We start from the raw sequence: 23,321 nt of genomic DNA on the forward strand, positions 1-23,321 counted from the left end.
GGAGGAACGGGGTCTTAGTTTCACTTCACTGTAGTTCCGTAAGCACTGGGCGCCTTGGCCAGTGCCGGCCAGGAACGGCCACCAGGGCCCTTCCTCTGTGGACTGAAAGGAAGCTCGCGGGCGAGGAGCGGGCAGTGGCCTCTTCTGAGCTGGACTCCTGTTTACCTCCTTGTAAAAAGCAGAGCTTCCACGAAGGGCCAGGTCTCTCCCTAACCCCTGCTGAGGTGGCCGCCGGTGCAGGCTGAGCGCCATCCTGGACGTGCGCTGATGCTTGAAATAAAGCGCCGGGAGTCCACCCAGACCGGGCACGGACACTGGAGGACCCAGACGTGTGGCACCTCCCTGTGGGCTGAGGGGCAGACTTGGGGAAGAGCCTTGGGCATGAGTTGCAGCCCCGGGCAGCAGGCTGGACACTCTAGTGGGGGACAGCCATCTCCCGGGGACCAGCACTCCAGGGAGTGTGAGTGGAGACACAGGCAGAGGAGGACAGCGCCGGGCATGAGGGAGGAGAGCCAGCCCGAAGCGCCACCGGGGACAGTGCCGGCCATGGGCCCCCTCGTCAGACCAGCCGGGCAGTACAAGCCCAGACGTGCCAGGGCCGCGTGGGCAAATGGGGACGTGGGTGTTTCGTGTGGTCTGATGACCCGAGCTGCGGGTCCAAGCACCAGGCTGGGCCTGCAGGGGAGCCGTCACATTCCTGCTGTCCCCAGAAGCCACTGCTAAGGAATCTCAATAGGGACAGGCCACCGGGGGGGGGGGGGGGGGGGGGCGGGAAGAGCCCTGAAGAGGTCGCAGAGCCCTGGCCAGAGGGGCACGGCCATGCAGGCCCTTCCAGTGTCACCTCCGTCCCGTGCAGTCATCCCATGTTTATTGAGCGCCTGCTGTGTGCCCAGGAGACTGCATTGAGGTGACTCCGTGGCCGGAGTGGGACGGCCCGGCCTCGGGGAGCCCAGGAGGGACCCTGGACGTGTGCTCCCCAGGAGGAAGGGGAAGCTCTCCATAGCTGTCACCAGCTGCCCGGCCCTGACATTTGTGGAGGAGCTGACATTTAGTTGGGGCCCGAGGAAGAGGAACCAGCCACGGGAGAACGGCAGGGTCAACAGGCGGGTCTTCCAAAGGCGCTCTTGGCTACGAGGAACAGGAAACTCATTCGTTCAGACCACAAGGAAATTGAATTGTCTCAAAGCAAGGGATCTAAGGCAGGGACAGTGCAGTATGTTAGTTCATCTGGCACCAAGGGCCTGATCTCTTCACCCCTTTGCTCTGCCATCTGTATTTCATTAGCTTTGTGCTCTGCAAGGCCCCCTCATGGTCCCAAGAAGGCTGCCACAGCTCCAGGCTTCATAGCCAAACATGCCAAGGTCCCACAGGAGAGGCTCTGTGTGTGTGTGTGTGTGTACACAGAGTGAGGAAAGCCTTGTCATAAGCCCCAGGGGCCAGGGTTGCGTAAGTGTCCATGTCTAACCCTGTTACAGGTGGGAGATGGGACCACCTGCTGATCTTAGCCAGGGAGGGACCTGCTCCTAATGGCTGTGGGAGAAGGGTGGACCCTGAATAAGGTCCGATTCTGTACACAAGGAGGAACGCCCACCCATCATTCAAAGCCTGCCAGGCCCTTGAGACTAGAAGTGCCGGGTGTGTTCAGGATGGGATGGGACCAGGAGCAGGAGTGGCAGGTGGTGGCCCCGGTGGAGGAACTCGGCAGGACTTGGGGTCTGATTCCCAGGTCCTGGGAGAGGCTTGGAGGTTTGGAGCGGGAGGGAGCAGTGGCCTCCTGCCTGGCTGCCAGGTGTCGGGGAACCCCAGGGGGCAGGGGGAGGCAGGAGGCCACGGGACTGCTGGGCCAAGTGGGTGGGAGCCGGTAGTGCACAGCCGTCCGTGTCCCAGGGCAGGTGTTGGGTGTTGGGGCACCCAGGCTGCCCTCCAGCTCTGCCCAGCCTGTCCCCAGCCTCTGAGCTGCACTCTGCCCCCGAGGGGCATCTTCTCTAAGCGCAGGGGGTGGCCTCATTAGGAGGCTTACAAGGGCTGCCCCGCCCTGCGGAAGCTTCCGGAGAGCCGGCAGCCTGGCCTTGCTCGCAGGCAGAGCACCCGGCAGGAGCCTCACTGCTCAGATGAGGTCCAGGGCCCGCAAGGCTTTTGGTGTCCCCAAGTTTAAAGAATAACAAGACCCTGAAGCGGCGAGGGCTGGCCCGCGACGGGAAGACACGCGCCCCTGCCCTTGCTGCGTCCATCCGGGGCGTCAAAGCCAGTGTCCCCACGCGGCCGTCTCTCCCGCCCCGCAGCGTCCGGGACGGGAAGCTCCAGCACCTGCTCGCCCGCGAACTGGTTCCCGGAGACGTCGTGTCCCTCTCCGTCGGAGACCGGATCCCCGCGGACATCCGCCTCACCGAGGTGAGCTCGGGGACTGCGGGGGACACCCCTGCCCCCACCCGCACACACGCCTGCCCACACACGCACGTGCCGGCGCACACACCAGTCAAGGCAGCTGACTGAGCGCTGTGCCCTCGGTCCCCGTTCACAGGTTGCAGGCGCCTCTTAGTGCAGTGTCCCCTGTCACCAGGGCTCCCCGGGGCCCCGGGCCCACGGCCAGCGTGGTCTGAAAATCTGGGTCACTGTCCCACACTGCCTCAGAGCTGAATGGCAGCCAGTCATTGTGCTTGTTCCACTCACTGCTGGTCCCCACTGCTGGTCCCCACTGCTGGTCCCCACTGCCAATGTCCACTGCTGGTCCCCACTGCTGGTCCCCACTGCTAATGTCCACTGCTGGTCCCCACTGCTGGTCCCCACTGCTGGTCCCCACTGCTAATGTCCACTGCTGGTCCCCACTGCTGGTCCCCACTGCTGGTCACCACTGCCAATGTCCACTGCTGGTCCCCACTGCTGGTCCCCACTGCTGGTCCCCACTGCTGGTCACCACTGCCAATGTCCACTGCTGGTCCCCACTGCTGGTCCCCACTGCTGGTCACCTACTCGCCTAGTTTATGAGTTTGGCGTCCCCAGAGTTGGTGTGTCGGAGTGGGGAAGGTGGACCGGCATCTATGTGGTTCAGTGCCACTTGAGGTCCAGACACCCACGGGGGTTCGGAGCGTGTCCCCATGGACGAGGACGAGGCTGGTGAGGGGCTCTCTAGCGGGAGCGACTGTGGGCGCTAAGCCTGGGTGGGGGGGAGTGAGGGCGACGTGGACCTTGGATCACGTGTGCTGGGCTGCCGTGGCCTGGAGGGAGACGGAGCAGGGAACGCAGAGGGGCAGCAGGGGCCTCCACGGGGCAGGGGCCAGTCCGCGACCCTGTGGGTCCCTTGCAGGACGGTGCCGGGCTCCCGGCACTCAGGGGAAGTGACGTCTGGCCCGTGCGCTGGAGGGGGGTCTGTTCTGGGATCCCCCCAAGAGCGAGCGAGCTCTCGGCGTGGGGCAGGCGTGAGGGCAGGCAGCCTGCCCAGTGTGTCCACAGGGCCACGTCGGGACCCTCGAGGGGCGGAGGGGGAGGAAGCCAGCACCTAGTCCCCACGGCTAGTCCCCCTGCTAGACCCAGGCAGGGCCGGCGTCTCCCTGTGGACAGACCCATAGCAGCTGGGCCTGGCGCCAGGTGGGCTCCCCCTCTGTCTCTGTGCCCAGCGCTAGCCCTCAGCGTCTGCTGTGTGTCTGGGGCGTGCGGGTCCACGGAGAACCACTGTCACATGGCCGAGCCCCGTCCACAGGTCCACTGGGAAACCACTGCTCTGGGAGGCCTCGTACCACAGGGGCACTCCTCCAGGCAGCCGATAAGGAGGACTCCTGACCACCTCAGGTGACGCTGTAGGACAGGGAGAGGCCATGAATGAAGGCGGTTGGTGCCGTAGGCCTGAGCTTGAGCCTGGGTGTGAACCCTGTCTGTAATCCAAGCTGTGTGACCTTGAGAAAGTCACTTAAGGTCTCTGTGCCTCCGTTTCCTCCTGTTAAAGGGGTGACGATGCCCACAGGGTGGTTGTGGATGCAGAGTGCCCAACATTCCCTGGCAAGGGCGCAGACGGCAAGCCTGCCAGCCGGGAGCCAGGGACCCTGGTTGGCGCCCTGACCCTGTGTCTCCCAGTGTATGCCTTGAGGGATTTGCCTCTCGGAGCCTCAGTTTCTTCTTCGTCTCTGGCTCCCAGGGTCACTGTGAGGATGAGACGCGCTGTGGCCTGACGTGGGACGTCGGCGGCTGAGCGCAGCCTCACGGTCCCAGGTCTCTGCAGTGGGTCTTGGGTTCTGAACGACGTCTGCTGCTTGAGCGGGCTCCCTCCTGCCCTGCTCCTGGGGAATCAAGGTGTCCCCTGTGTGTTGATGAGGCTGTGCCGTCCATCCATGCTTTTTGGGTTCCCAGTTGCTACTCCACTGGACAGTGGCGCTCTGTTCACCCCAGGGAGCGTTCCGCCAGCCCCAGGCTCCGTGGTCCAGCTTTACTGGACACGCACCTCAGGTCCAGGCAGGTGCAGGAGGCACTAGGTTTACAAAGCTCTTAAAGTGACCCACGCCTCTCGCGCTGTCCACGGGGAGAGCAGGCGCCGTCTTTTCCTCCCTGGTCAGACGGGCGGCCTCGTGGCTCAGCAGGAAGCCGGGCCCCGCTCGCTGTCCCTGCCCTGAAATGAAGACAGAACTGGGGGCGGGGGGGGGGGACAGCGCTGCAGCCACGATCAGTGGAAGTGCCTGACAGTGGCAGGTGACCCGCCGGGTGGTACCTCCTTCTCCTTCCTGGGTCACGGGTGTGGCCCTGCCCTGTGGGTGCTCCTGCCGTGACCTTACTAACCTTACGTCAGAGTGTCCCTGGAGGACCTCGCTCCGTGTGACCACAGTGAGCTCCCTGAGGCTGGGCAGCTCTCAAGAAAAGAGGTCCACTTTGGCCCATGGTATGGAGGTCAAGGTCAAGGTCAAGGGCTGGTGGTGGCCTTCCTGCTGGCAGAGTCCCAGAGCACCCCGGGGCGTCAGATGGCAAGGGGGGGCGTGTGTGTCTCTTCTCATGCTGACCCTGCCTAGTCCTGTCCCCGGAGGCCACCTCGGAACACCAGGCAGATCCAGTTCCCACCCTCCTAATACCTCACTGTGGGGGCCAGCGTTCAGCCCTCGGGGACCCTGAAGCCGTATCCAAACCAGAGCACTCGGTCACGGTCACGGAGCAGGACCGTAGGGACCCTCAGCTGCGGGCGGGGTCTGGGAGGGGGGCCAGGGGCTTCGGAGAGCTGTTCTGCAAGAACCAGTGCCTTGGTGACCTCTGGTGACGTGGGCATTTCCGGTAGCTTTGAGGACGGCAGGAGGCAGGAAGCCGGGAGCCGGGGACCCTGGTCCGAAGCTCCTCTCCCTCCCGGGGCGGGGAGGCCGGAGTCTGATCCTCATTCTCTGAGCTGCGGCCCTTTGCTGTTGGACATCTATTAAGGTGCTGGGTGCCACTGGGCTTCCGACACCAACGGGCAGTGCCAGAGGGGAGCTCCGCGGGTCTCCCCTCGTCCCCTAGGTCACAGACCTCCTGGTGGACGAGTCCAGCTTTACTGGGGAGGCCGAGCCCTGCAGCAAGACGGACACCCCCCTGGCAGGCGGGGAGGACCTGAGCTCGCTGACCAACATCGTCTTCATGGGCACCCTGGTGCAGTGTGGGAAGGGCCAGGTAAGCCCTGGGCTCCGGGGGCCTCCCCGCGCCCAGCCTCCCTCCTCCCTTGACACCTCTCTCCCTCACCCTCTCCTGGACACAGGGGGTCGTGATCGGAACAGGGGAAAAGTCTCAGTTCGGCGAAGTGTTTAGGATGATGCAGGCGGAAGAGGTAAGGGGCGGGGCTCCGGGTCGTGGTGGGCTGGGGCCTGGGATTGAAATTGCCCTGGGTGCAGACTGGCCCTGCCCAGCCTGGGGACGGAGGCGGGCGTAGTTTGGGTTTAATTTTCATTTTAGAACGTTAATGAGGGTGCTCACCATGATGTAACTTTCAGACATCAATGGGCACCGACCTTAAGGGCAGAGGCCAGTGGATGGCCCTTGTGTGCTCTGTGGGACTGTCACTCAGAGCAAGCTATAGGACAGCAAGGGCACACTGTGGGGTCCCGTCTTCTGAGCCGTCCTCCTCTCCCCTTCAGACGCCCAAAACCCCTTTGCAGAAGAGCATGGACAGGCTGGGGAAGCAGCTGACGCTCTTCTCCTTCGGCATCATTGGTGAGTCGGGGTGCCCTGCTGGGCCCAGAGATCTCGCTGCTCAGAAGCATGAGGCTGGAGTTGGGGTCAGGGACGCTCCAACGGCAGCAGGAGGTTTTGCCTCAGAGCAGGCGGAGTGGCTGGCAGGCAGCCCACGCTGAGCCGGCTTCAGAGTCGGTGTTTGCCTCTGGCTCACCGCAGTCCAGGGCCCGTTCTGGTCCAGGGGCTTTCCTGGGTAGCTCCCCTCCAAGTACTGCCCAGGCCCAGGCCCAGGCCCCTGCGGTACTGTTGCTCTGCCTCCCTCTTGGTCCTTGGAGGCTGCCCTTCCTCCCAGCCAGCAGGTGGGGAACCAGGAGCTGGGCTCCTGGGGCAAGACTTCAAGGCACCCACCAGAGGGAGGAGCCATGGCCTCTGCTCATTTCTCTTGGCCAGAACCGAGTCAGGAGACCTGCTGAGCTGCAAGGGAGGCTGGGAAATGTAGTTCAGCCATGAAGCAGCCGCAGATCTGTGCCTCCGAGCAGGCTGTGCCTGGCCCAGTGCCGCCCGGCCTTTTGACAACACACCAAACAGCCTCACCCTAAATGGAGGCCTTCAGCCTGACATCCCGTGGGGCTGCGCTGGTCCCTTCACCTCCTTCTCGCTAAGAGGCTGCCTGAGTCAGTGCCCTCCATTCCCAGCCTTCAGGATCAATGCCTGGCTCGCCTAGATTCTCAGCCAGCAGACCTTTATTTGCTTGATAAGGGAGCAGGTGGGGGGCAGGGGAAGTGCTGGCGAGTCTGGCCCAAACCAGAGAAAGTTCTTGGAGAAGCAGCAGCCCCTCCCACCTGCGCCCCCTCCCACCTGCGCCCCCTCCCACCTGCGCTCCCTCCCACCTGCAGCCCCCTCCCACCTGCAGCCCCCTCCCACCTGCAGCCCCCTCCCACCTGCGCCCCTCCCACCTGCAGCCCCTCCCACCTGCGCCCCCTCCCACCTGCGCCCCCTCCCACCTGTGCCCCCTCCCACCTGCAGCCCCCTCCCACCTGCAGCCCCTCCCACCTGCGCCCCCTCCCACCTGCAGCCCCTCCCACCTGTGCCCCCTCCCACCTGCAGCCCCTCCCACCTGCGCCCCCTCCCACCTGCAGCCCCTCCCACCTGCAGCCCCTCCCACCTGAGCCCCCTCCCACCTGCGCCCCCTCCCACCTGCAGCCCCCTCCCACCTGCAGCCCCCTCCCACCTGCAGGCTTTCTGTGTACCTGGCCGCCCAGGGCAGCACTTGGAGCTGCACACAGACCAGGCAATTCTGGCAGAATAGACTGCTCCAGGGGCCCTGGCTGCCCCCAGGCCTCTCCTGCATTCTAGAGCTGGGGCTGGAAACTGGGGCTCCCAGGCCACCCTGGGTCTGCTGCCTGTTTCTGTATGTCCAGCAGGCAGAGGATGTCTCTAAAGTCTCTAAACAATCTTTTTTTAAACTCAGAAGAAGAGTTGTATTTCATGGTGTGGAAACCGTAGGAGATTCAAATGTCAGGTTTATGGGGAGTGCTCTGCTGGGGCAGCCTGCCTTCTCAGGCTGTGTGGCTGTCCCAGCTACAGTGGCAGAGACGAAACGCATCAGAGACCAGGTGACAGGCAAAGCCCAGCCATTCCCCAGCTCCCATTCCAAAAGCGTTTGGCCCCTGCCCCTGCCTACCAGGGTTTGCCAAGGGGATGAACCCCAACATCCCCCCTCAGGCACCCCGAGAACAAATACGCAGTAAATGCACTTCAAGGCAGGTTGTCAAAGTAGACAGATGGACAGGCCTTTCCAAGAGACTAAATAATCTTTGGAAAATCAGCCCTCCCACGTGAAGGCCTTGTGGGTGGCTGCCCTGCGTGACCCTTACTCCACGGTAAGCCGGAGCGCAGCTCGGTGGGCATGTCCATGCCAGGGGCATGCAGGGAAGCTGGAAAACACCCTCAGGGTGGGCATACTGCCAGCTCCCCTGGCATAAATACTCTGAGCTTGGCCACCTCCAAGCCACCAGCCTTGTCCCTGAACATGGATTTGGGGGAGATATTCCCAGTGGCTCTCGGGGCTCCCTGGGAGTAAGCATCGGCGTCCTGGACCAGGGAGGGTGGTAACAGCCTGGTGCCTCTGATGCCCGCCCCTCTGATCTGCTTCTCCCCAGTGCGTTTGGGTTGCTGCTAAGATTTCAGTTGAGGACTGAGCTGCACAGCTGATAGCGGCTTGTGCCTCCACCCCGCGACCTCCCGGTATAACACGTCCTGGGCTCTAGTCACGGCAGACAAGAAGCCAGTGTTCTTTACAGGGCACCACCAGGGATCAAACCCAGGGCCCCAGCAACTCCGCCAGGGTAGCATGGTCACAGTCCCCATTGCACAGATGGGGAAACTGAGGCCACACCTGGCAGCCCCGTGCTTTCCCCCACTGCCCGAACATCTTTCACGGGTCCCCGCCCAGATCAGGCTACTTCTGCCCCAAGGATCTGTCTGCAGTGACCCCCATGTTTTCAGTGCCCTGGGCAGGGCCTGGCGTTTAGTGTCGTTTGGTAAATGCTGAAGGAGAAAATGGAAAATTCAACCAGGAGCACAGAGGATGAAATGATTTAGGACACAGAGCCCAGGGTCCGGGGTGTGGCTGTGGTAGAGCACTTGCCTCACAGGCCTGAGGCCCTGGGTTCCGTCCCCAGGGCCCTCACAGGAAAAGCAGTGGCCCATCTGCCCTTCACAGGACCACACCAAGCACCCAGGGGAGTCCTGGCTGCACTCGGCACGTGGGAAACGTTTGGAATAATGTATAAAATATGTAATAACCAGGGCTGCGAATACGCAGGCAGCCCAGCAGGAGCCCACTGTTTCTTTCATCATCATCATCATCATCATTATTATTATTGTTAGTTGTAGGTGGACACATACCTGTATTTATTTTATTTTATCTCTATTTCTATGTGGTGCCGGGGATCGAACCCAGGGCCTCACACACGCTAAGCAAGCACTCAGTCACTGAGCCCCGGCCCTGGCCCTGGCCCCCATTGTTTCTTTAACTCAAACTTGGTTGGAGCCTTTCCTGAAAAGTGAAGCCAGGATTTTTAGGCATAGAATACCTTCCTTAAAAAGGAAGGGTGGTGCTGGGTCTCCAAGGGCGTGGCTCACTTCACACCCAGCACCGCAGCCTCGAGTGCCCACAGGGTGCTGTCCCCCCAGGTCTGCTCCTGCTCCTTGGCTGGCTGCGAGGCAAACCACTGCTCGGCATGTTCACCATCGGGGTCAGGTGAGGCTCCCTGGGCAGAGGTGGGGGGCGGGGGGTGGGGAGACGCACCAGGGCCCCGCACTTTCCTGGCGGGGAAGGGGCCTGGCGGCTGTTGCAACATGCTGACGGCTGGTGGTCGAGCCCCTCTTGTCCCCCTTTGCTCATGGGCTAAGAGCGGGACCCTGGGCCCCCAGCCTCCATTGGGATTCTGCCTCTGCCACTGGCCAGCAAGGTGCCAGCCACAGTGGACAAGGGTGGGCACCCTGTGGCCTCCACGTCTGAACTTGATTACACCTGCAAGGACCCTGTTTCCAAATAAGGCCACGGTGGCCACGTTAGGAGTTAGGGCCTGGATGTGTCACCGTAACAGCAGATGGGCTGGGGAAGGTGTGGGGAAGGGAGCAAGAGCCAGGGCACGGGGAGGCGGAGGTTCCTGGAGGTTCCTGGAGTGTGGTGCCGGGGGAGAGGCTGCAGGAAGTCAGGACTAGGACCTTGGAGAAGCTAAAGGGGTGTCCCGGGTGGACTGGTGCTGGACATGGAGCAGAGCAGATGTGGTGCCCAGCCCTACTGGCACTCACACCCCTGCTCAGGGGCCACCGTCTCCTGGAACAGAGTGGGTAAGGGTCTGGGCTCCACCCTTGCTCAGGGGCTACCAAATCTAGGAGTGGAAGAAGGACTCGCAACCTCTGCACCCAGGCCCCAAGCCGCGCCCCATGCTGTGCCCGGGCAGGTAGAGCCCTCCCTCTCACCGCTGTCCCTGCCCTGCCCTTGGCAGCCAGTGGCTCGTCAGTTTGCCCCCAGACACTCGCTGAGCACCTGGGCTCTCTCTGTCCATCCCCCAAGTGCGGCCTGAGCTGCGGTCTCTGCCCTGTGGCTCTCAGGCCAGGGGGGAATGTAAACGCACTGAGTTAAGTGCGCGTTGGTGCTGGTCACAGTCCAGCGTGAGCACTACCCCCAGGAGGAGACAGAAAGGGAGGAGGGGGGAGTGACCCAGAGAGGTGGCCAGGGATGGTTTCCATTCGGAGTCAAAGGCGCAGGTTTGAGAGGGAGCCACTTAAGGAAGAGCAGGGAGGGCGAGTGAGGCTGGGAGAGGCACACATGGAGGCTGGGTGGCGAGGACAGAGCTTGGCATCCGAACACCTCCCAGAGGCAACTGCCCAGGCCCCATGGCATCCCCAGGAGACGGCTGCGGTTAGGCAGCTCACGGCTCTCCAGCCCCTGACTCTGGGAGCCGGGGGCTGAGAGCCTGCGACCCCTCAGGGCGGGTGACACAGTGGCCAGGAGACCACTGAGCAGCGCGACTGTGATCAGAAATTGCCCCCGGCTCAGGGCGAGAGCAGGGTTGAGCCACCCAAACAGCGTGCTCAGGGGACACAGCTTCAGCGGAGGGGAAGGTCTGGGCCTCGAGGGACCCTGGAGAAGGCAGAGCCTCAGACGCCAAGGGCTTAGACATCTCCCTGCAAGAAGGAAGTGTCCTGTCCTGACCTCACACACCGGCAGAGTTCTGTGAGCCGGCCAAAAAGGCTTCTGTGTCCACCCCACCCCCAGAGCTGCCGGCCATTACTGGTCCCTTGACCGAAGGCTCCTTTCCAACTTGTTCACCGTCCCCCTTGATCCACGGTGACTCACGCTCGAGAGAAATCCGCTGCCCCCACCTCTGCTGTTGAAAGGTGGTGTCCCAGCCACTTGGGAGGCCAAGGCAGGAGGATGGCAAGTTCAAGCCAGCCCGAGCAACTCAGCAAGACCTGGCCTCAGAAGACAGAATGGGAGGGGTGGGCCTGCAGCCTAGGGACAGCCCTCGCCCTGCGCGCGGTGGGGGGGGGGGGGGGGGCGTTCAATTCCCAGTTCTGCCAAAAAGAAAAAAATAGGATCATGCTTTCCAGTTTCTAGTGGCAGATTACAGTCACCTCAAATGTCAATCAGAGGTAGCAACCCCAGAGGGGATTTTCCAAAATGGGTGAGATGAGACGATTCTACTCTATAAAAGTGTATCCTGATTCCTGGGCCCTGAATGACATGCAGGGTGATCAGGAAGGTGCTTTTCCACGCCCCTTCCAACCTTTACAAGTGTTGGATTATTATTTTTTCATTACTGTGGACACGTCCAGGGACATGCACGGTGCCCTTCCCGCATTATGGGGAAGTGCCTGTCACGACTCTCGGGACTTGTTTGCTTAGCTGGCCCTGCCAGCCTGTGCCATAAACCAGGGAAGCGGTCTCACGGTCCCCTTGGAAACCGGCACAGCCCCTTAGCCACCCGCAGTCGTCTTGGTTTATATAACGTGCTCTTGAATGGCCCATTGTCCCCGGGTGAAAGGGCGCCATTCATGCACTGTGTGTGTTTAATCCCGAGATGCACGTTCTCCTCCACCTCTAGCTCCTCTGAAGTCAGGCCGCTTCCCACAGGTCGTGGGATGAGGAGTCCCGCGCCAGTCATCCCTTGGCCGTGCCCCGGGCCTTCTTGGTGTGCCCTAGGCCCGTGCGTGGTTTGAGTTGCGTCCCCAGCCATGCCGAGCCCCACCGTGTGAGGCCAGCGGGGTCCCTGCTCACGTTCACCCCGTCAGGAGACCCGGCGGAGCCCTTCTGTGGGGTGTCTAGTGGTGCAGGGGGAACCGGGCCGCCTGGGGGAGGCAATCAGGAAGGGCGCTTTATCTCAACTGTTTTATTTATTATTATTATTATTATTATTATTATTATTATTATTTGTTACCAATGTTTGAAAATAGGGACTTTGCTGGTGTCGGGCCTCTCCTGGGAGGCCGAGCGGCTCTGGTGTGGCTGGGCATGGCGTGGTGGTTTGTTCTGGGCAGGGCCTGGGCTGGGGGGTTCCGGTGCTCAGCACCTCTCAGACTGGCCCTGGGCTCACTTCCTGAGGGCCTGGCCCCAGACTGGACGCCTCGGCCTGCTCTGGGGAGGCCTGCCCTCGGGCGTGTCTTGTGGGGTTCCTCGGGGTCCCCAGGGGAGAGACCTCAGCCCTTCCCCTGTTCTTGTGGCAGTTGTCAGACAACAGATTCCCTGTCCCTCTGGCCCCCAGGGAGTCTCTATAAACTGGGGTGAGTGGCTCCAAGTGTTGGTGTTCTTGCAGCGTCACTGAAGTCACACTTTGGCGGGCCCCGTGGCTCGCTTGCGGGAGGGTCTGCTCGGGCCCAGCCGGGGCTGCTTCCCTCCTGTCTTAAGCAGCTCTGCTGAGACGCCATCCGCTCTCCACCGATCCTGCTTGCTGGAGTTTTCTCCCCTGGCGGCCACCCCTCCATCCTTGGAACCTTTCCTCATCACCCAGGGGATACCCTGTGCCCTCTGTCCCTCCAGCCCCAGCAGCCAGCCCTGCCTCCCGTCTCTGGAGCGAGTCACCTGTCCTGAACATTCCCCCGGCCTCGGTGCCTGGCTCCCACGGACCACCTGTAGGCGAGTCGGCCCAGGTGCCGTGGGCAGCAGTCTTTCTTGTCCCTGATGACCGTTTGGGTGTTGTGCTTTGTTTTGTGGTTTAATCTTAAAGGAGAATTTCCAGCACACATCCAAGCAGAGAGCACAGCAGGGGAGCACCAGGCCCGCGGCTCCCAGTGGCGCCCCACTGCAGTCCCGCCTGTCCTGGGCCCCACCCGAGGGTTTAACCAGACCCCAGGCCTGGCGCCATCTCTCCCCTCCTGGAGTGCGGCATGTGGGACCCTTTGGCTCCAGAGTGGAGAAGCCTGAGCACACCCAAGCCAGAAAGGCCTCTCCTGTGTCCCTTCACCTGTGGACACGCCCATGGGAGCCCAAGGGAGGGAACATGGAAGGGCCTCAGCCCCAAGTCACGTTCCCGAGAGAGAGCATCTCATTGGCCCAGCCTGGGCCACATGTTCTCCTCTCATCCAATCAACCACTGCTCTGGGGGGGGGTGACATTGTCCAGAGGAGTTAAAAAGAGCAGCCGCCCATAGTGGATCAGCTCGGTGGCAAAGCGTGTCCTGGTTCCTCACAGGAAGTATCTAAGTCACTAGAATAATGAAAGATGAAACTCGAGTGACCCAGGGGGACCCTCAAGCCCACTGCCACTTCCCACTTATTGCTAATTCTAGAATTTCCTTTCAAGGACCCAAAGACTTTTGTCCCTCTAATAAGGAAGAATGATTTAAATGCAAAAGCACTAAAAGACAGCCATAGGCGCTAACTCCTACTAAGCCGGGCTGCCTAGGAGGGGTCACTTCCCCAGCAGGTCTGCAAGGGGGGCCCAGGGCAGCAGGTGACGGAGAGGAAGCGGGCTCGCCCCAGGATTGCGGACCGAGACTGGATGGGGACAAGCCTCGCTAGCTAAAGGCATGGCCAGCCCCAGGGGGACACACGTGGTCCCTGAATCCATGTGAAGTGTGGCTCCTTGGACTGTCCATCCAGCCTGGCCGTGGCAGCCATTCCGGAGGGTCTGCCCATCGTCGTCATGGTGACGCTGGTCCTGGGAGTGCTCCGCATGGCCAAGAAGCGGGTCATTGTGAGGAAGCTGCCCATTGTGGAGACGCTGGGTGAGGGCCTCTCTGGAGGGTTCCCTGTGGATCATGGAGCAGAGCTTCGGGTGGTGGCCGTTGGACCTCGGTGTTCACGGGCTCAGGGCTGGTGGCAATGACCCTTCTTCCCCCTAAACCAATGTCTCTGTACCAGGCTGCTGCAACGTCATCTGTTCTGATAAGACGGGGACCTTGACAGCCAATGAAATGACAGTGACCCAGCTCGTCACGTCCGATGGGCTCCACGCCGAGGTGAGTCCACCAGGGGTTTGTGGGGCCAGAGGCCATGGTGCGCCCTGTGGCCCTGGCCTTCCTGGAGACGGCACATGGCCACTTCAGGAGCACAGTGAGGACAAGGGCCTGGGTGTCCTGCAGCCCCAGGCTGATGAAAGGTGGCCTTCTTTATCTCTTAGTTGTTTTTTACTGATCACGTTTTGAAATGTACCTAAGTATTTTGCAGGGCGGGGGGACCAGGGCCTCGGGCATGCGGGGCAGGGGCTCCACGCTGAGCGACCTCCCGGCCTCATCACGGATGTAAAGGCTAGAAGGCGCCCTCCTCCTCCCTGCGGGCCCGGCAGGACGCGCCCGCTTCTGCCCGCTCCTCGCAGCCAGGAGCTCAGCACGTCTCGAGTCCCCAGAACCACAGCAAGGGGTCAGCAAATTGGGGCCCAAGGGCCAGTGGCTACTTTCGCCAGCCGAGTTTCACTGGCACACTCCACGTCCCTGTGCAGTCGTGCCACAGACGTGCCACGGTGGCTGCCTCCCCCCGTGGCAGGGGCACTGTCTCGGCAGAGGCCGGTGGGCAGCACAGGCTGAGGACTTGCCCCCTGGCTGGTGTGAAAGTACCTTCCACTGTTCTAGGCAGAGTGCTGGTCCACGCTCCTGCTGGACGCTCTTGACCGTGGCTTCATGGCCTGCAGCAGGCGCCCCAACACCCCTGCCGCAGCCCCCTCAGCCCCTGAGTGACAGGCATCCTCAGGGCTCCTCCTCCTGTGCAGGCTGATGTCCCCGGTGTGGACCCCAGGGGGGAGACTGGGGGCTGCCCAGGGAGCTGGTGTGACTCTTGGTGGCATCCATGCTTCTGCTGTGCCCTGGCAGGTCAGCGGAGTCGGGTACAATGGCAAAGGGACCGTGTGTCTTCTGCCGTCTAAGGAGGTCATCAAGGGGTTTTCCAACGTCTCCGTGGGGAAGCTGGTGGAGGTGAGTCGGGGCAGCGGGGTGCGGCGCTCACAGACCCGGGGGGCAGCGGAGCTGGACCTGCTGGTTCTTGGCACCGCTGGGCCACACCCAGGTTCGGCTGTCACAGTTGGAAACAGAGAGTCTCGGGACTGGCCGCTGGGGGTCTGAAGAACCCCTGCTCAGGGTGCTGAGTGGCCACTGAGAATGAGCAGGCCACACCTGCAACTGTGGCCGTCACGCCTGGCCGTCCTTTCTGTGGCTCCCTTCCCCTCCGCGTGGCGGTGCCCTCCATGGACTCCCAGCCTCTCCTCCATGAGGCTCAGGGAGCACCCTCCTGCTCAGGTCCTCAGGGTGCCACTTCATGTTGACAAGGACAGTGTCTCAGCTCTGCAGATTGAGAACAGGCTCAGGGACATGGGACAGTGCCGGACCCACCCCGCCAGCCAGCCCCGGAGGGGAGCCGGGAGGCCCGGGCTCTTTCTAGTTTTGGTTTTCTAGATGGGTCTCAACTGAGGGCCACCCAGCTCAGCGTCCACTCCTTCCCAGTGCAGCTCCTGGGGTCAGTGTCAGTCTCTAAGGCTGCAGCCTCACTCACCCCACCTGCCTCCCTGGCGTCCCAGACCCGGGCTTTGGGGAGCTGACACTCTGCCCAGGCAGGAAGTGCTCTGTCCCTTCTGAAGAGCCAGGTGCTGATTTGCTTGGAGGAACGGCTTGTCCCTGGGCAGCTCTGAACGCAGGGCAGGCCTGCAGTGCCCGAAGTCTCCTCCGTCCTGAGCGAGCCCAGGGCCCGGGAGCGGCTCCTGGTACTAAGTGCCGACATTCCAGGCAGGCTGTGTCGCCAACAACGCTGACATCAGGAAGAACACCGTGGTGGGCCAGCCCACAGAGGGCGCCTTGATCGCGCTGGCCATGAAGGTAGGGCCTGGCGCCGGGTGTCCTCTCCAGGGACTGGGTGGGACAGGAGGACCTGCTCTGGCCCGGCTGGGGGGAAGCGCAGTAACAGTGCTGACCGTGGAGGAGCGGGGCTTGGCAAGGGTGCTGTGTGGCTCTGGAGAGTTCTCCACGTCCCTAGCCCTCTGCCAGGGCTCCAGAAGGATCTCGAGCACCCCCACGGTCCAGACCCCTGTGGGTGTTGGGGAGACGGACAGAGGGACAGGACCCATCCGTGCGCCCATCACTGTTCTGCTCACTGAGGCCCAACCAGCAGGGTCTGGCTCCTGTCCGTACACTTGATTGACAGCAGGTCCCTCCTTAGTTCTGGGCTCTGCAGAATGCTCCCCCTTCCGTGCCCAGGGCCCGTTCCCAGGGTCTGTGCCGGTGGGGCAGGGTGGGCGGAGCTCCAGGGAGGTCAGTGTGTGAGCAGCTGTGCCCTGTACTTAGGGACCAATCAGCAGAAGTAGCAGCAAAACTGGAGGAGGATAGTGGGAAGGGGAGTGGGAGAGGCAGGGAGTTGCGAAGGCCAACGGAAGAGGCAGTGGCCCCCCCAACACCCCGTCCTTCTCCAGGGCCAGCCAGGGCCATGGGTGCAGGAGCCCTCAGCTCCCCAGCCCTGCACATCCATCGACCCCTCTGTGTAGAAGGGAACTTTGTCTCTGATGGAGGTCTGATTGGACCCAGGTCAAGGTCAAGGTCAGGTCAGGGTCAAAGCCTGCCCAGGGTGCTCACCCAGCAAGGTCTGACTCCTTCTGCTTCCTGCCCATCCAGACGCTGCGCTCCGCTCCGCCTACGCTGTGGCCCCCGTCTGTCCTTCCTCCCACTGTCTCTCTCTGACTTCTCCAGTGTCACCTCAGTGTCCCCTTCCTGGGCACCTGTGCTGTCCTGTGCCTACCCGCCCACCTGTCCCTCCCTCCAGCAGGAGCCCTTTGCCTCCTCCGGGTCCACCTTCTGGAAGCCAGTGTGGGGTGGGAAGGAGCTGCCAGTGGCCCTAGTGAGTCCCTGGACAGGCCAGCGAAGCACCCTCCCCAGTGGCCCTAGTGAGTCCCTGGACAGGCCGGCGAAGCACCCTCCCCACTAAGGACCCTGAGGTGCACCCTTCCTGTTTTCCTTCCAGTCCCAGGAGACAGTTCCTTTGGAACGCGTCGGGGGCATGGGACACATTCCCCTAAGTGGCTTCTCATGGTCCAGAAGGGAAGAGAAATCCCGGCCTCACTGTCCAGCTGGGGCCACACCCTGGCTCGAGTCCCCCCTCTCCTGCCAGCTTTCAGAATGCGCCTCCGTGGGCAGGCACGGGACTGAGCCCTGCCTGCAGCCTCAGCGGGCCCAGTGGCTCCAGGGCCAGGCCCTCACCTCCCCTAGATGAGCTTCCTACGGTCACCAGAACAAAGTGCCACACACCGGCTGGCTTGAAGCCACGCAAACCTGTGGAGTCACACTTCTGTGACCAGCGGTGGAGATCGGGGTGGGCCAGGGTCTGTTCTGCAGCCCCGCTGTGCCGGAGCCCAAGCATCCCCTGGCCACAGCTGCACCGTCCAGGCTCTGACCCATGTCACACGTGACCTCCTGCGTGTCCCTCTCCTTACATCTGAGCCACCGTATAACCTGGTCTGAACTTGACGGCAGCAGAGCCTACTTCCAAGGAGGCCACGTTCACGGGTCTGGGATCAGGACTTCCCTCGACCCATTCCACGTCCCTTCAGGGGTCTCTTTGGAAGCCCCTTTTCTAAACCCCTCCCCATCCCATTGAGTCCTGTGCGTGGCTGGGACTAGTTTGTGTTTGGGGAGGTTCAGGTATGGTTCCGAGTAACTGACCAAAGCCACCAGAGAGCACGTGGGTGACAGGCCTGGCCTGGTGGGCTGCGGGCAGCAGGGCCACCTCTCTGACTCAGAAATCCTTTTGGGGAATTTGCTGAACCTTCAAGTCCTGGCAGAGACCCTGAGCAGGTTTCCCGTGGAGACCAGGCAGAGACCATGGGTTCTGTCTGGGGACAGAAAAGAGAAGTCTCTCTCTGGGTGGGACACTTGAGAACAAATGGCCACCTGGGAGCTAGGAGCCGCGAGCGTGATTCCTCCTCCTGAGATGGCTGAATGAGTGACTGAAATGAGCCAAGCTCTGCATCAAGACCAGCTTAGAATGACACCTGAAATGTCCCACTTTGTGATCTTAGATGGACTTGAGTGACATTAAAGAGTCCTACATAAGAAGAAAGGAGATCCCCTTCAGTTCAGAGCAGAAGTGGATGGCGGTGAGGTGCAGCCGCAAGAACGAGGTGAGCCGCGGCTCTGCTCCTGTGCTCGCTTCCCCTGCTCCAAAATAAGGCCACTCAGTGCCGGGGTCAAGGGGACGTCGGTGGCAGCCACGGCACTGACCCACCTGGGGCCTCTTCGGGGCTCCTCAGCTGCAGCAGCAGCTGCCCGATGCCCATCGACCCCAGCCTCACCTGGGAATCTGTTAGGAACCCAGGCACGGGGCCAGGGACCCAGGTTCCCTGGGGGTGTGGCTGCCCTGGGCTGTGACTCAGCGGCCCCAGAGGCACCTGCTTTCACCCCAGAGCTGAGTGTCCGGCTCACACTCACACACGCAGGTGCACCCCGCTGCTGTGCAGGCTGCAGGCAGCGACTGGGGCGCATGCCCAGACCGCAAGGCTCCCCGGGGCTCCGCAGCCGGGCTTCCGTTCATTTATTTATTTATTCTTGCCACTGTAGGTTTCCTGTGGCTTTTCAGGTTGTCTTCACCAACCTGCCCTCTGCCCTCCTCTCCTCCCTCTGGCTCTGGGTGGCTCGGTCAGCACCTGACACTTGCCTCATGGGGACACATCTGCAGAACTTGAATGCTTCAGAGAGGCCTTGAGTGGATTTTTTTTACGCCTTCTAATTCTTTTTTATTTTACTTTGGTACCAGGTTTTGGACTCAGGGCACTCGGCCACTGAGCCACATCCCAGCGCTAGTTTGTACTTTACTTAGAGACAGGGTCACTGAGTTGCTTAGTGCCTTGCTGTTGCTGAGGCTGGCTTTGAACTCCCAATCCTCCTGCCTCAGCCTCCGCCTTCTAACTGCTCCCCCCAAATACACTGGTAACAAGTTCCAGTGAGAAGATATGAAACACAGAAATGTGACAAAATGAAATGGAAGCTCCTTCCACTTCTGCCCTTCTCTCCAGACCCTCCGTCCCCCGAGGCAGTGTCCCTCGCGGCATGGCCGGGCTGCTCCGGGTTCTAAGACGCCGCCAGCCTGGGTGCAGGTTGCAGTGCAGGTGTGCGCTGCCCAGGCTGCCACTGTCTCCCCCTGAGCCCTCCCAGTGCCGCGTCCCGGGAGCCCTCTACACGGCTCAGCGTGCAGCCCCTCACCGTGAGCCAGGCGGGCACTTTGCCCACGCTGGGGACATGGTGGGGACCGGCCCTGCCCACGTGGGCTGCATGTGTGTGAGGCGGATCCTAATAAGCGGGGGTCTCCGTTCTCTGGGGCCCCCCGGGGTCCCCCTCAGGCACAGCGGGGAGCAGACTAGACAGGCGCAGCCCTCGGAGGCAGCCGCCACCCCGCGCTGGCTGGGGGCTTCACCAGTGAAACACGCAGGAGGCTGTGACGGGGACAAGGGGACCTGTTGTGGAACAGGGTGGCTGTCTTCGCTCCAGCACGTGGATTCCAAACCCCGCACGGGGTCCCGTGTCAGCCACTGGGGGATCCATGGTGGCAGCTCCCCGAGAGCGTCCTGCATGTCTCTGGACCCTCGGGCTCACGGTGGCGGCCCTTCTGTCCCCAGGCGCCCACTGACAGCAGGCTCCGTGGTCTCTTCCAGGACGGGGACGACGTTTACTTCATGAAGGGGGCCTTCGAGGAGGTGATGCGCTCCTGCACCACGTACAACAGCGGGGGCCTCCCGCTGCCCCTGACACCCCAGCAGCGCGCCTTCTGCCAGCAGGAGGAGAAGAGGATGGGGTCGCTGGGCCTGCGGGGTCAGTGCCGGGCAGCCGGCCGTCAGCTTGCACGTGGCCTTGACGCGGGAGGCACAGGGCCAGGCTTGCCACCGGCCATCCGCCAGAGTGGCCGGCAGGCTGCGTGCTTGCGGCAGCCCCGCAGCTTGGGGTCCGGGCAGGTGAAGACGGGAGCCGGGGGCTTCTCAGCCAGCGCAGGGGCCCCCACAGGGCAAAGGCCGCCCCTTGCTGCTCAGGTGGAGGACGGCGCCCGCCAGCTGCCCGGCCACCTCTGTGGGGAAGCCGGGCCTCCAGCCCCGCAGGGCCTCCAGCTCCCCAGGGCCAGGCACACAGCAGAGCAGCCACAATGGGCAGGCACCGCTGGGGACCGCGGCTCGGTTGGCGCTGCCATCCAGGCTCTGGAACCCGGTGGGACGGGGCCCGCAGACACCCGCAGGGCTCTCTGGGGGCCACGCTTGCTGGCGGGGTCAGGATCCTGGGTCACAAGTGCTCACAGTGTCACTTTCTGCCACTTGTCTTGTGCCGGGCACTCCCCCTTCTCCTTGGAGTCCAGCACTTGTGCCCAAGCCCCTTGCAGACAGGATCTGGACCCACGGGAGGCTGGCGGAGACTAACAACAGTCCCGCGGGCCCTGTGACTCCTCTTGGTCTTGGTCCCTCCGCAGTGCTGGCCCTGGCCTCTGGGCCCGAGCTTGGGAGGCTGACGTTTCTGGGTCTCGTGGGCATCATCGACCCCCCGCGGGCTGGTGTGAAGGAAGCCGTTGAGGTGCTCTCCGAGTCCGGGGTGTCCGTGAAGATGATCACAGGAGACGCCCTGGAGACGGCCCTGGCGATCGGTAAGGGGCGGGCGGGCAGAAAGGGCCCCGGCCCCTCAGTCCTCAGGGCACCTGGCCAGGAGGCCACACCCTCCTCCCAGTGCTGAGCAGACTGAGAGGGCCAGGATGAGGCTGGGTGGCCAGCTCCTGTCCCGCACGCAGCAGGCCCTGGGTTCAATCGCCAGCGCCTCAAACAAAGCTGGGTGTCGTGGCCCACATCTGTGATCCCAGCAATCTGGGAGGCTGAGGCAGGAGGATTGTACGTTTGAGGCCAGCCTGGGCTACTTAGCGAGACCCTCAGCAACTTGGAGACACCTTGTCTCAAAATAAAAAGGGCTGGGGACGGCTAGAGTTGTAGCTCAGCGGTAGAGCGCTTACCTCCTACCTGTGAGGCTCAGGGTTCGATTCCCAGCACCAGGTACAAATAAGCAAATAAAATCAAGGCCATCAACAACTAAAAAATATTAAAAACCAAAAAAGGTGGGGAGGAGGGCTGGGGCTGGGGCTCAGCTGGTGGAGCGTTTGCCTGGTAAGCACAAGGCCCTGGCTACAATCCCAGCACCACAAAGGAAGAAAAAAAGGGTTGGGGGAGCTGGAGATGGGGCTCAATCCCCCCCCCCCGCAAAAAAGAATCTGAGATTCACTGACCAGTGCCCTACTGCTCCACCTTCCAAGGTGTATCTGTTTGCAAAATATCGGCAGGTTTTCCAAAACGGGTCCTCATGGAAAGTGAGGACCAACCGTGTTGCGGTTGCCCATGTCCATGAAGCGATGTGACTTCACCTCGCAGGCAGCATCACGCACAATGGACAGTTTCCATCTGGCTTCTGGCACTAGCTGTGTACCCTTGGCAAATCACTGAACCACTCTGACCCTCAGTCTCCTCCTCCTATTGTAGTTACTACTGTTGTGAGTGTCGTCACACGTTGGCTTTCCCCCATTCTGTCCCAAGGCGGTCTAGTGTGTGAAAGGATCACAGACTTTTGAGTCAGAACCATTTCAGGTCCTAGTGTTACCCCTTAATTGGCTGTATAACCCTGAAGAACTCACCTCTGTTTCCCCTCTTTGAAGTGGGAAGAATCAGGCCTGCTGCCCGTCAAGTGCTGGGGTGGCACTGAGATCAGGAACGTAGCAGGTGCTCAGCACACGGTGTCCACTGTGGTCTCGTTGTCATTCCACACTCAAGTAGGACGTGCCATCGCGGACATGGAATGACAGGCGGGGGGTGGGCCGCCATCCGGGGCCTGTGTGGTCCTCAGTGCGGATTCTCCCTGAAGGAAGAAGCATCGGCCTATGCAACGGGAAGCTGAGAGCCATGTCTGGGGAGGAGGTGGCGGGCACAGAGCCACGTGCGCTGGCGGCCTGCGTCGGGCAGGTGGGCTGTCCTGGGCGTGGCCGGGCGGGGGCGTCAGGAGCCCCAGGTTGGTGACTCTCCTCACCTTGTGGGTACAGGTGTCCGTGTTCTTCAGGACCAGCCCCCAGCACAAGCTCAAGATCATAAAGGTAAGCGGCGCCCAGACGGTGGCCCCTGGGGCTCACTGGTCCCTTGAGCGGCCGTGTCCCCAGCTGTGGCTCCACTTCACGCAGTGCCCAGGCCACCGCACCGAGCGCTGCCACATGGCCACATTTAGCTGCATGGGTTCTGTCACCTCTGCAGGGCAGGCACAAGCCCAGATGACAGCCAGGGACCCTTTTAGGAAATGGAAATGGGACTGGGGGCTGCTGACCACCTACAGGGGAAACAGGATCATTGGGAGCTGGGCGTGGCAGGGCGTGGCAGGGCGTGGCGGAGCAGGAGCCGGGCCTGACAGCTGCCCCGCGTCTTGGCTTCACTTGTGGAACGGGGGCACTGTTGACGTCATCGCTCCTGTCCCACAGCAAGGTCCTGAGGAAAAGGCTGTCATTTTAGGATCGAGTGGGTCCCGGAAGTGCTCCTGTCCTCCCTGCACAGGGCTTGAGACCTGCTCCTGAGCTCTTGGGTGGTTTTTTCTTTCATGTTATTTGGGGCTGGTTGAGTTCTTTTTGGTATTTTTGATGTCACTTGCATAATCTCTAGTTATTCCTCAAAAAAAATCTATATCCTGGGCACATCATGGTTTTAGGGCACAGATTACTCATCTGCTAGTGTCCTGTTGCTGTGACAAAGCACCTGAGAGAAAACATTTAAAAAGGAGGAAAGGTTTGTGTTGCTCCAGTGTCCCCCAGCCAGGGGCTCTGCGGCCACACAGCCCACAGGGCCAGGCCAGGAGGAGGTGCTGGAGGGGGACCTCTGGCTGCAGCCTCCAGCGCCTGCTCCTCCCCAAGGCTCTGCAGGAGTCGGGGGCAATTGTGGCCATGACGGGGGACGGTGTGAACGACGCGGTGGCCCTCAAGTCTGCAGACATTGGCATCGCTATGGGGCAGACGGGGACTGACGTCAGCAAAGAGGCCGCCACCATGATCCTGGTGGACGACAACTTCTCCACCATCATGTGAGCGGTTCGCCGGCAGGTCATCGGTGGCCAGAGCTGGGGTGACCAGCTCCCCCGGGACCTGCTGCAGTGAGAGACGGGGCGGGGCAGGGGTTCTGCTGAGGAGGGGTCCAAGGAGTCCCCAGAGAGCTGCCTCCTGAGACTCGGCCCAGA

At 61.9% G+C, this 23,321-nt stretch overlaps 1 protein-coding gene across 1 annotated transcript in view; it reads left to right on the plus strand.

Annotated features, from left to right (window-relative positions):
• Atp2c2 (ATPase secretory pathway Ca2+ transporting 2) overlaps nt 1-23,321 on the plus strand; it is a 46,587-nt gene that overhangs the window by 19,135 nt on the left and 4,131 nt on the right. Inside the window, exons 7-21 of the mRNA XM_076837585.2 lie at nt 2,283-2,391; nt 5,467-5,616; nt 5,702-5,770; nt 6,078-6,153; nt 9,313-9,379; nt 13,729-13,853; nt 13,990-14,087; nt 14,934-15,035; nt 15,840-15,929; nt 18,119-18,220; nt 19,748-19,904; nt 20,548-20,718; nt 21,975-22,072; nt 22,150-22,200; nt 23,002-23,168. Coding sequence (XP_076693700.2) covers nt 2,283-2,391; nt 5,467-5,616; nt 5,702-5,770; nt 6,078-6,153; nt 9,313-9,379; nt 13,729-13,853; nt 13,990-14,087; nt 14,934-15,035; nt 15,840-15,929; nt 18,119-18,220; nt 19,748-19,904; nt 20,548-20,718; nt 21,975-22,072; nt 22,150-22,200; nt 23,002-23,168 — 1,632 coding nt within the window. The remainder of the gene's footprint in view (nt 1-2,282; nt 2,392-5,466; nt 5,617-5,701; nt 5,771-6,077; nt 6,154-9,312; nt 9,380-13,728; nt 13,854-13,989; nt 14,088-14,933; nt 15,036-15,839; nt 15,930-18,118; nt 18,221-19,747; nt 19,905-20,547; nt 20,719-21,974; nt 22,073-22,149; nt 22,201-23,001; nt 23,169-23,321) is intronic.

This window comes from Callospermophilus lateralis, chromosome 18 (assembly GCF_048772815.1).
Source record: "Callospermophilus lateralis isolate mCalLat2 chromosome 18, mCalLat2.hap1, whole genome shotgun sequence".
In the NCBI taxonomy this organism is placed as follows: Eukaryota; Metazoa; Chordata; class Mammalia; order Rodentia; family Sciuridae; genus Callospermophilus; species Callospermophilus lateralis.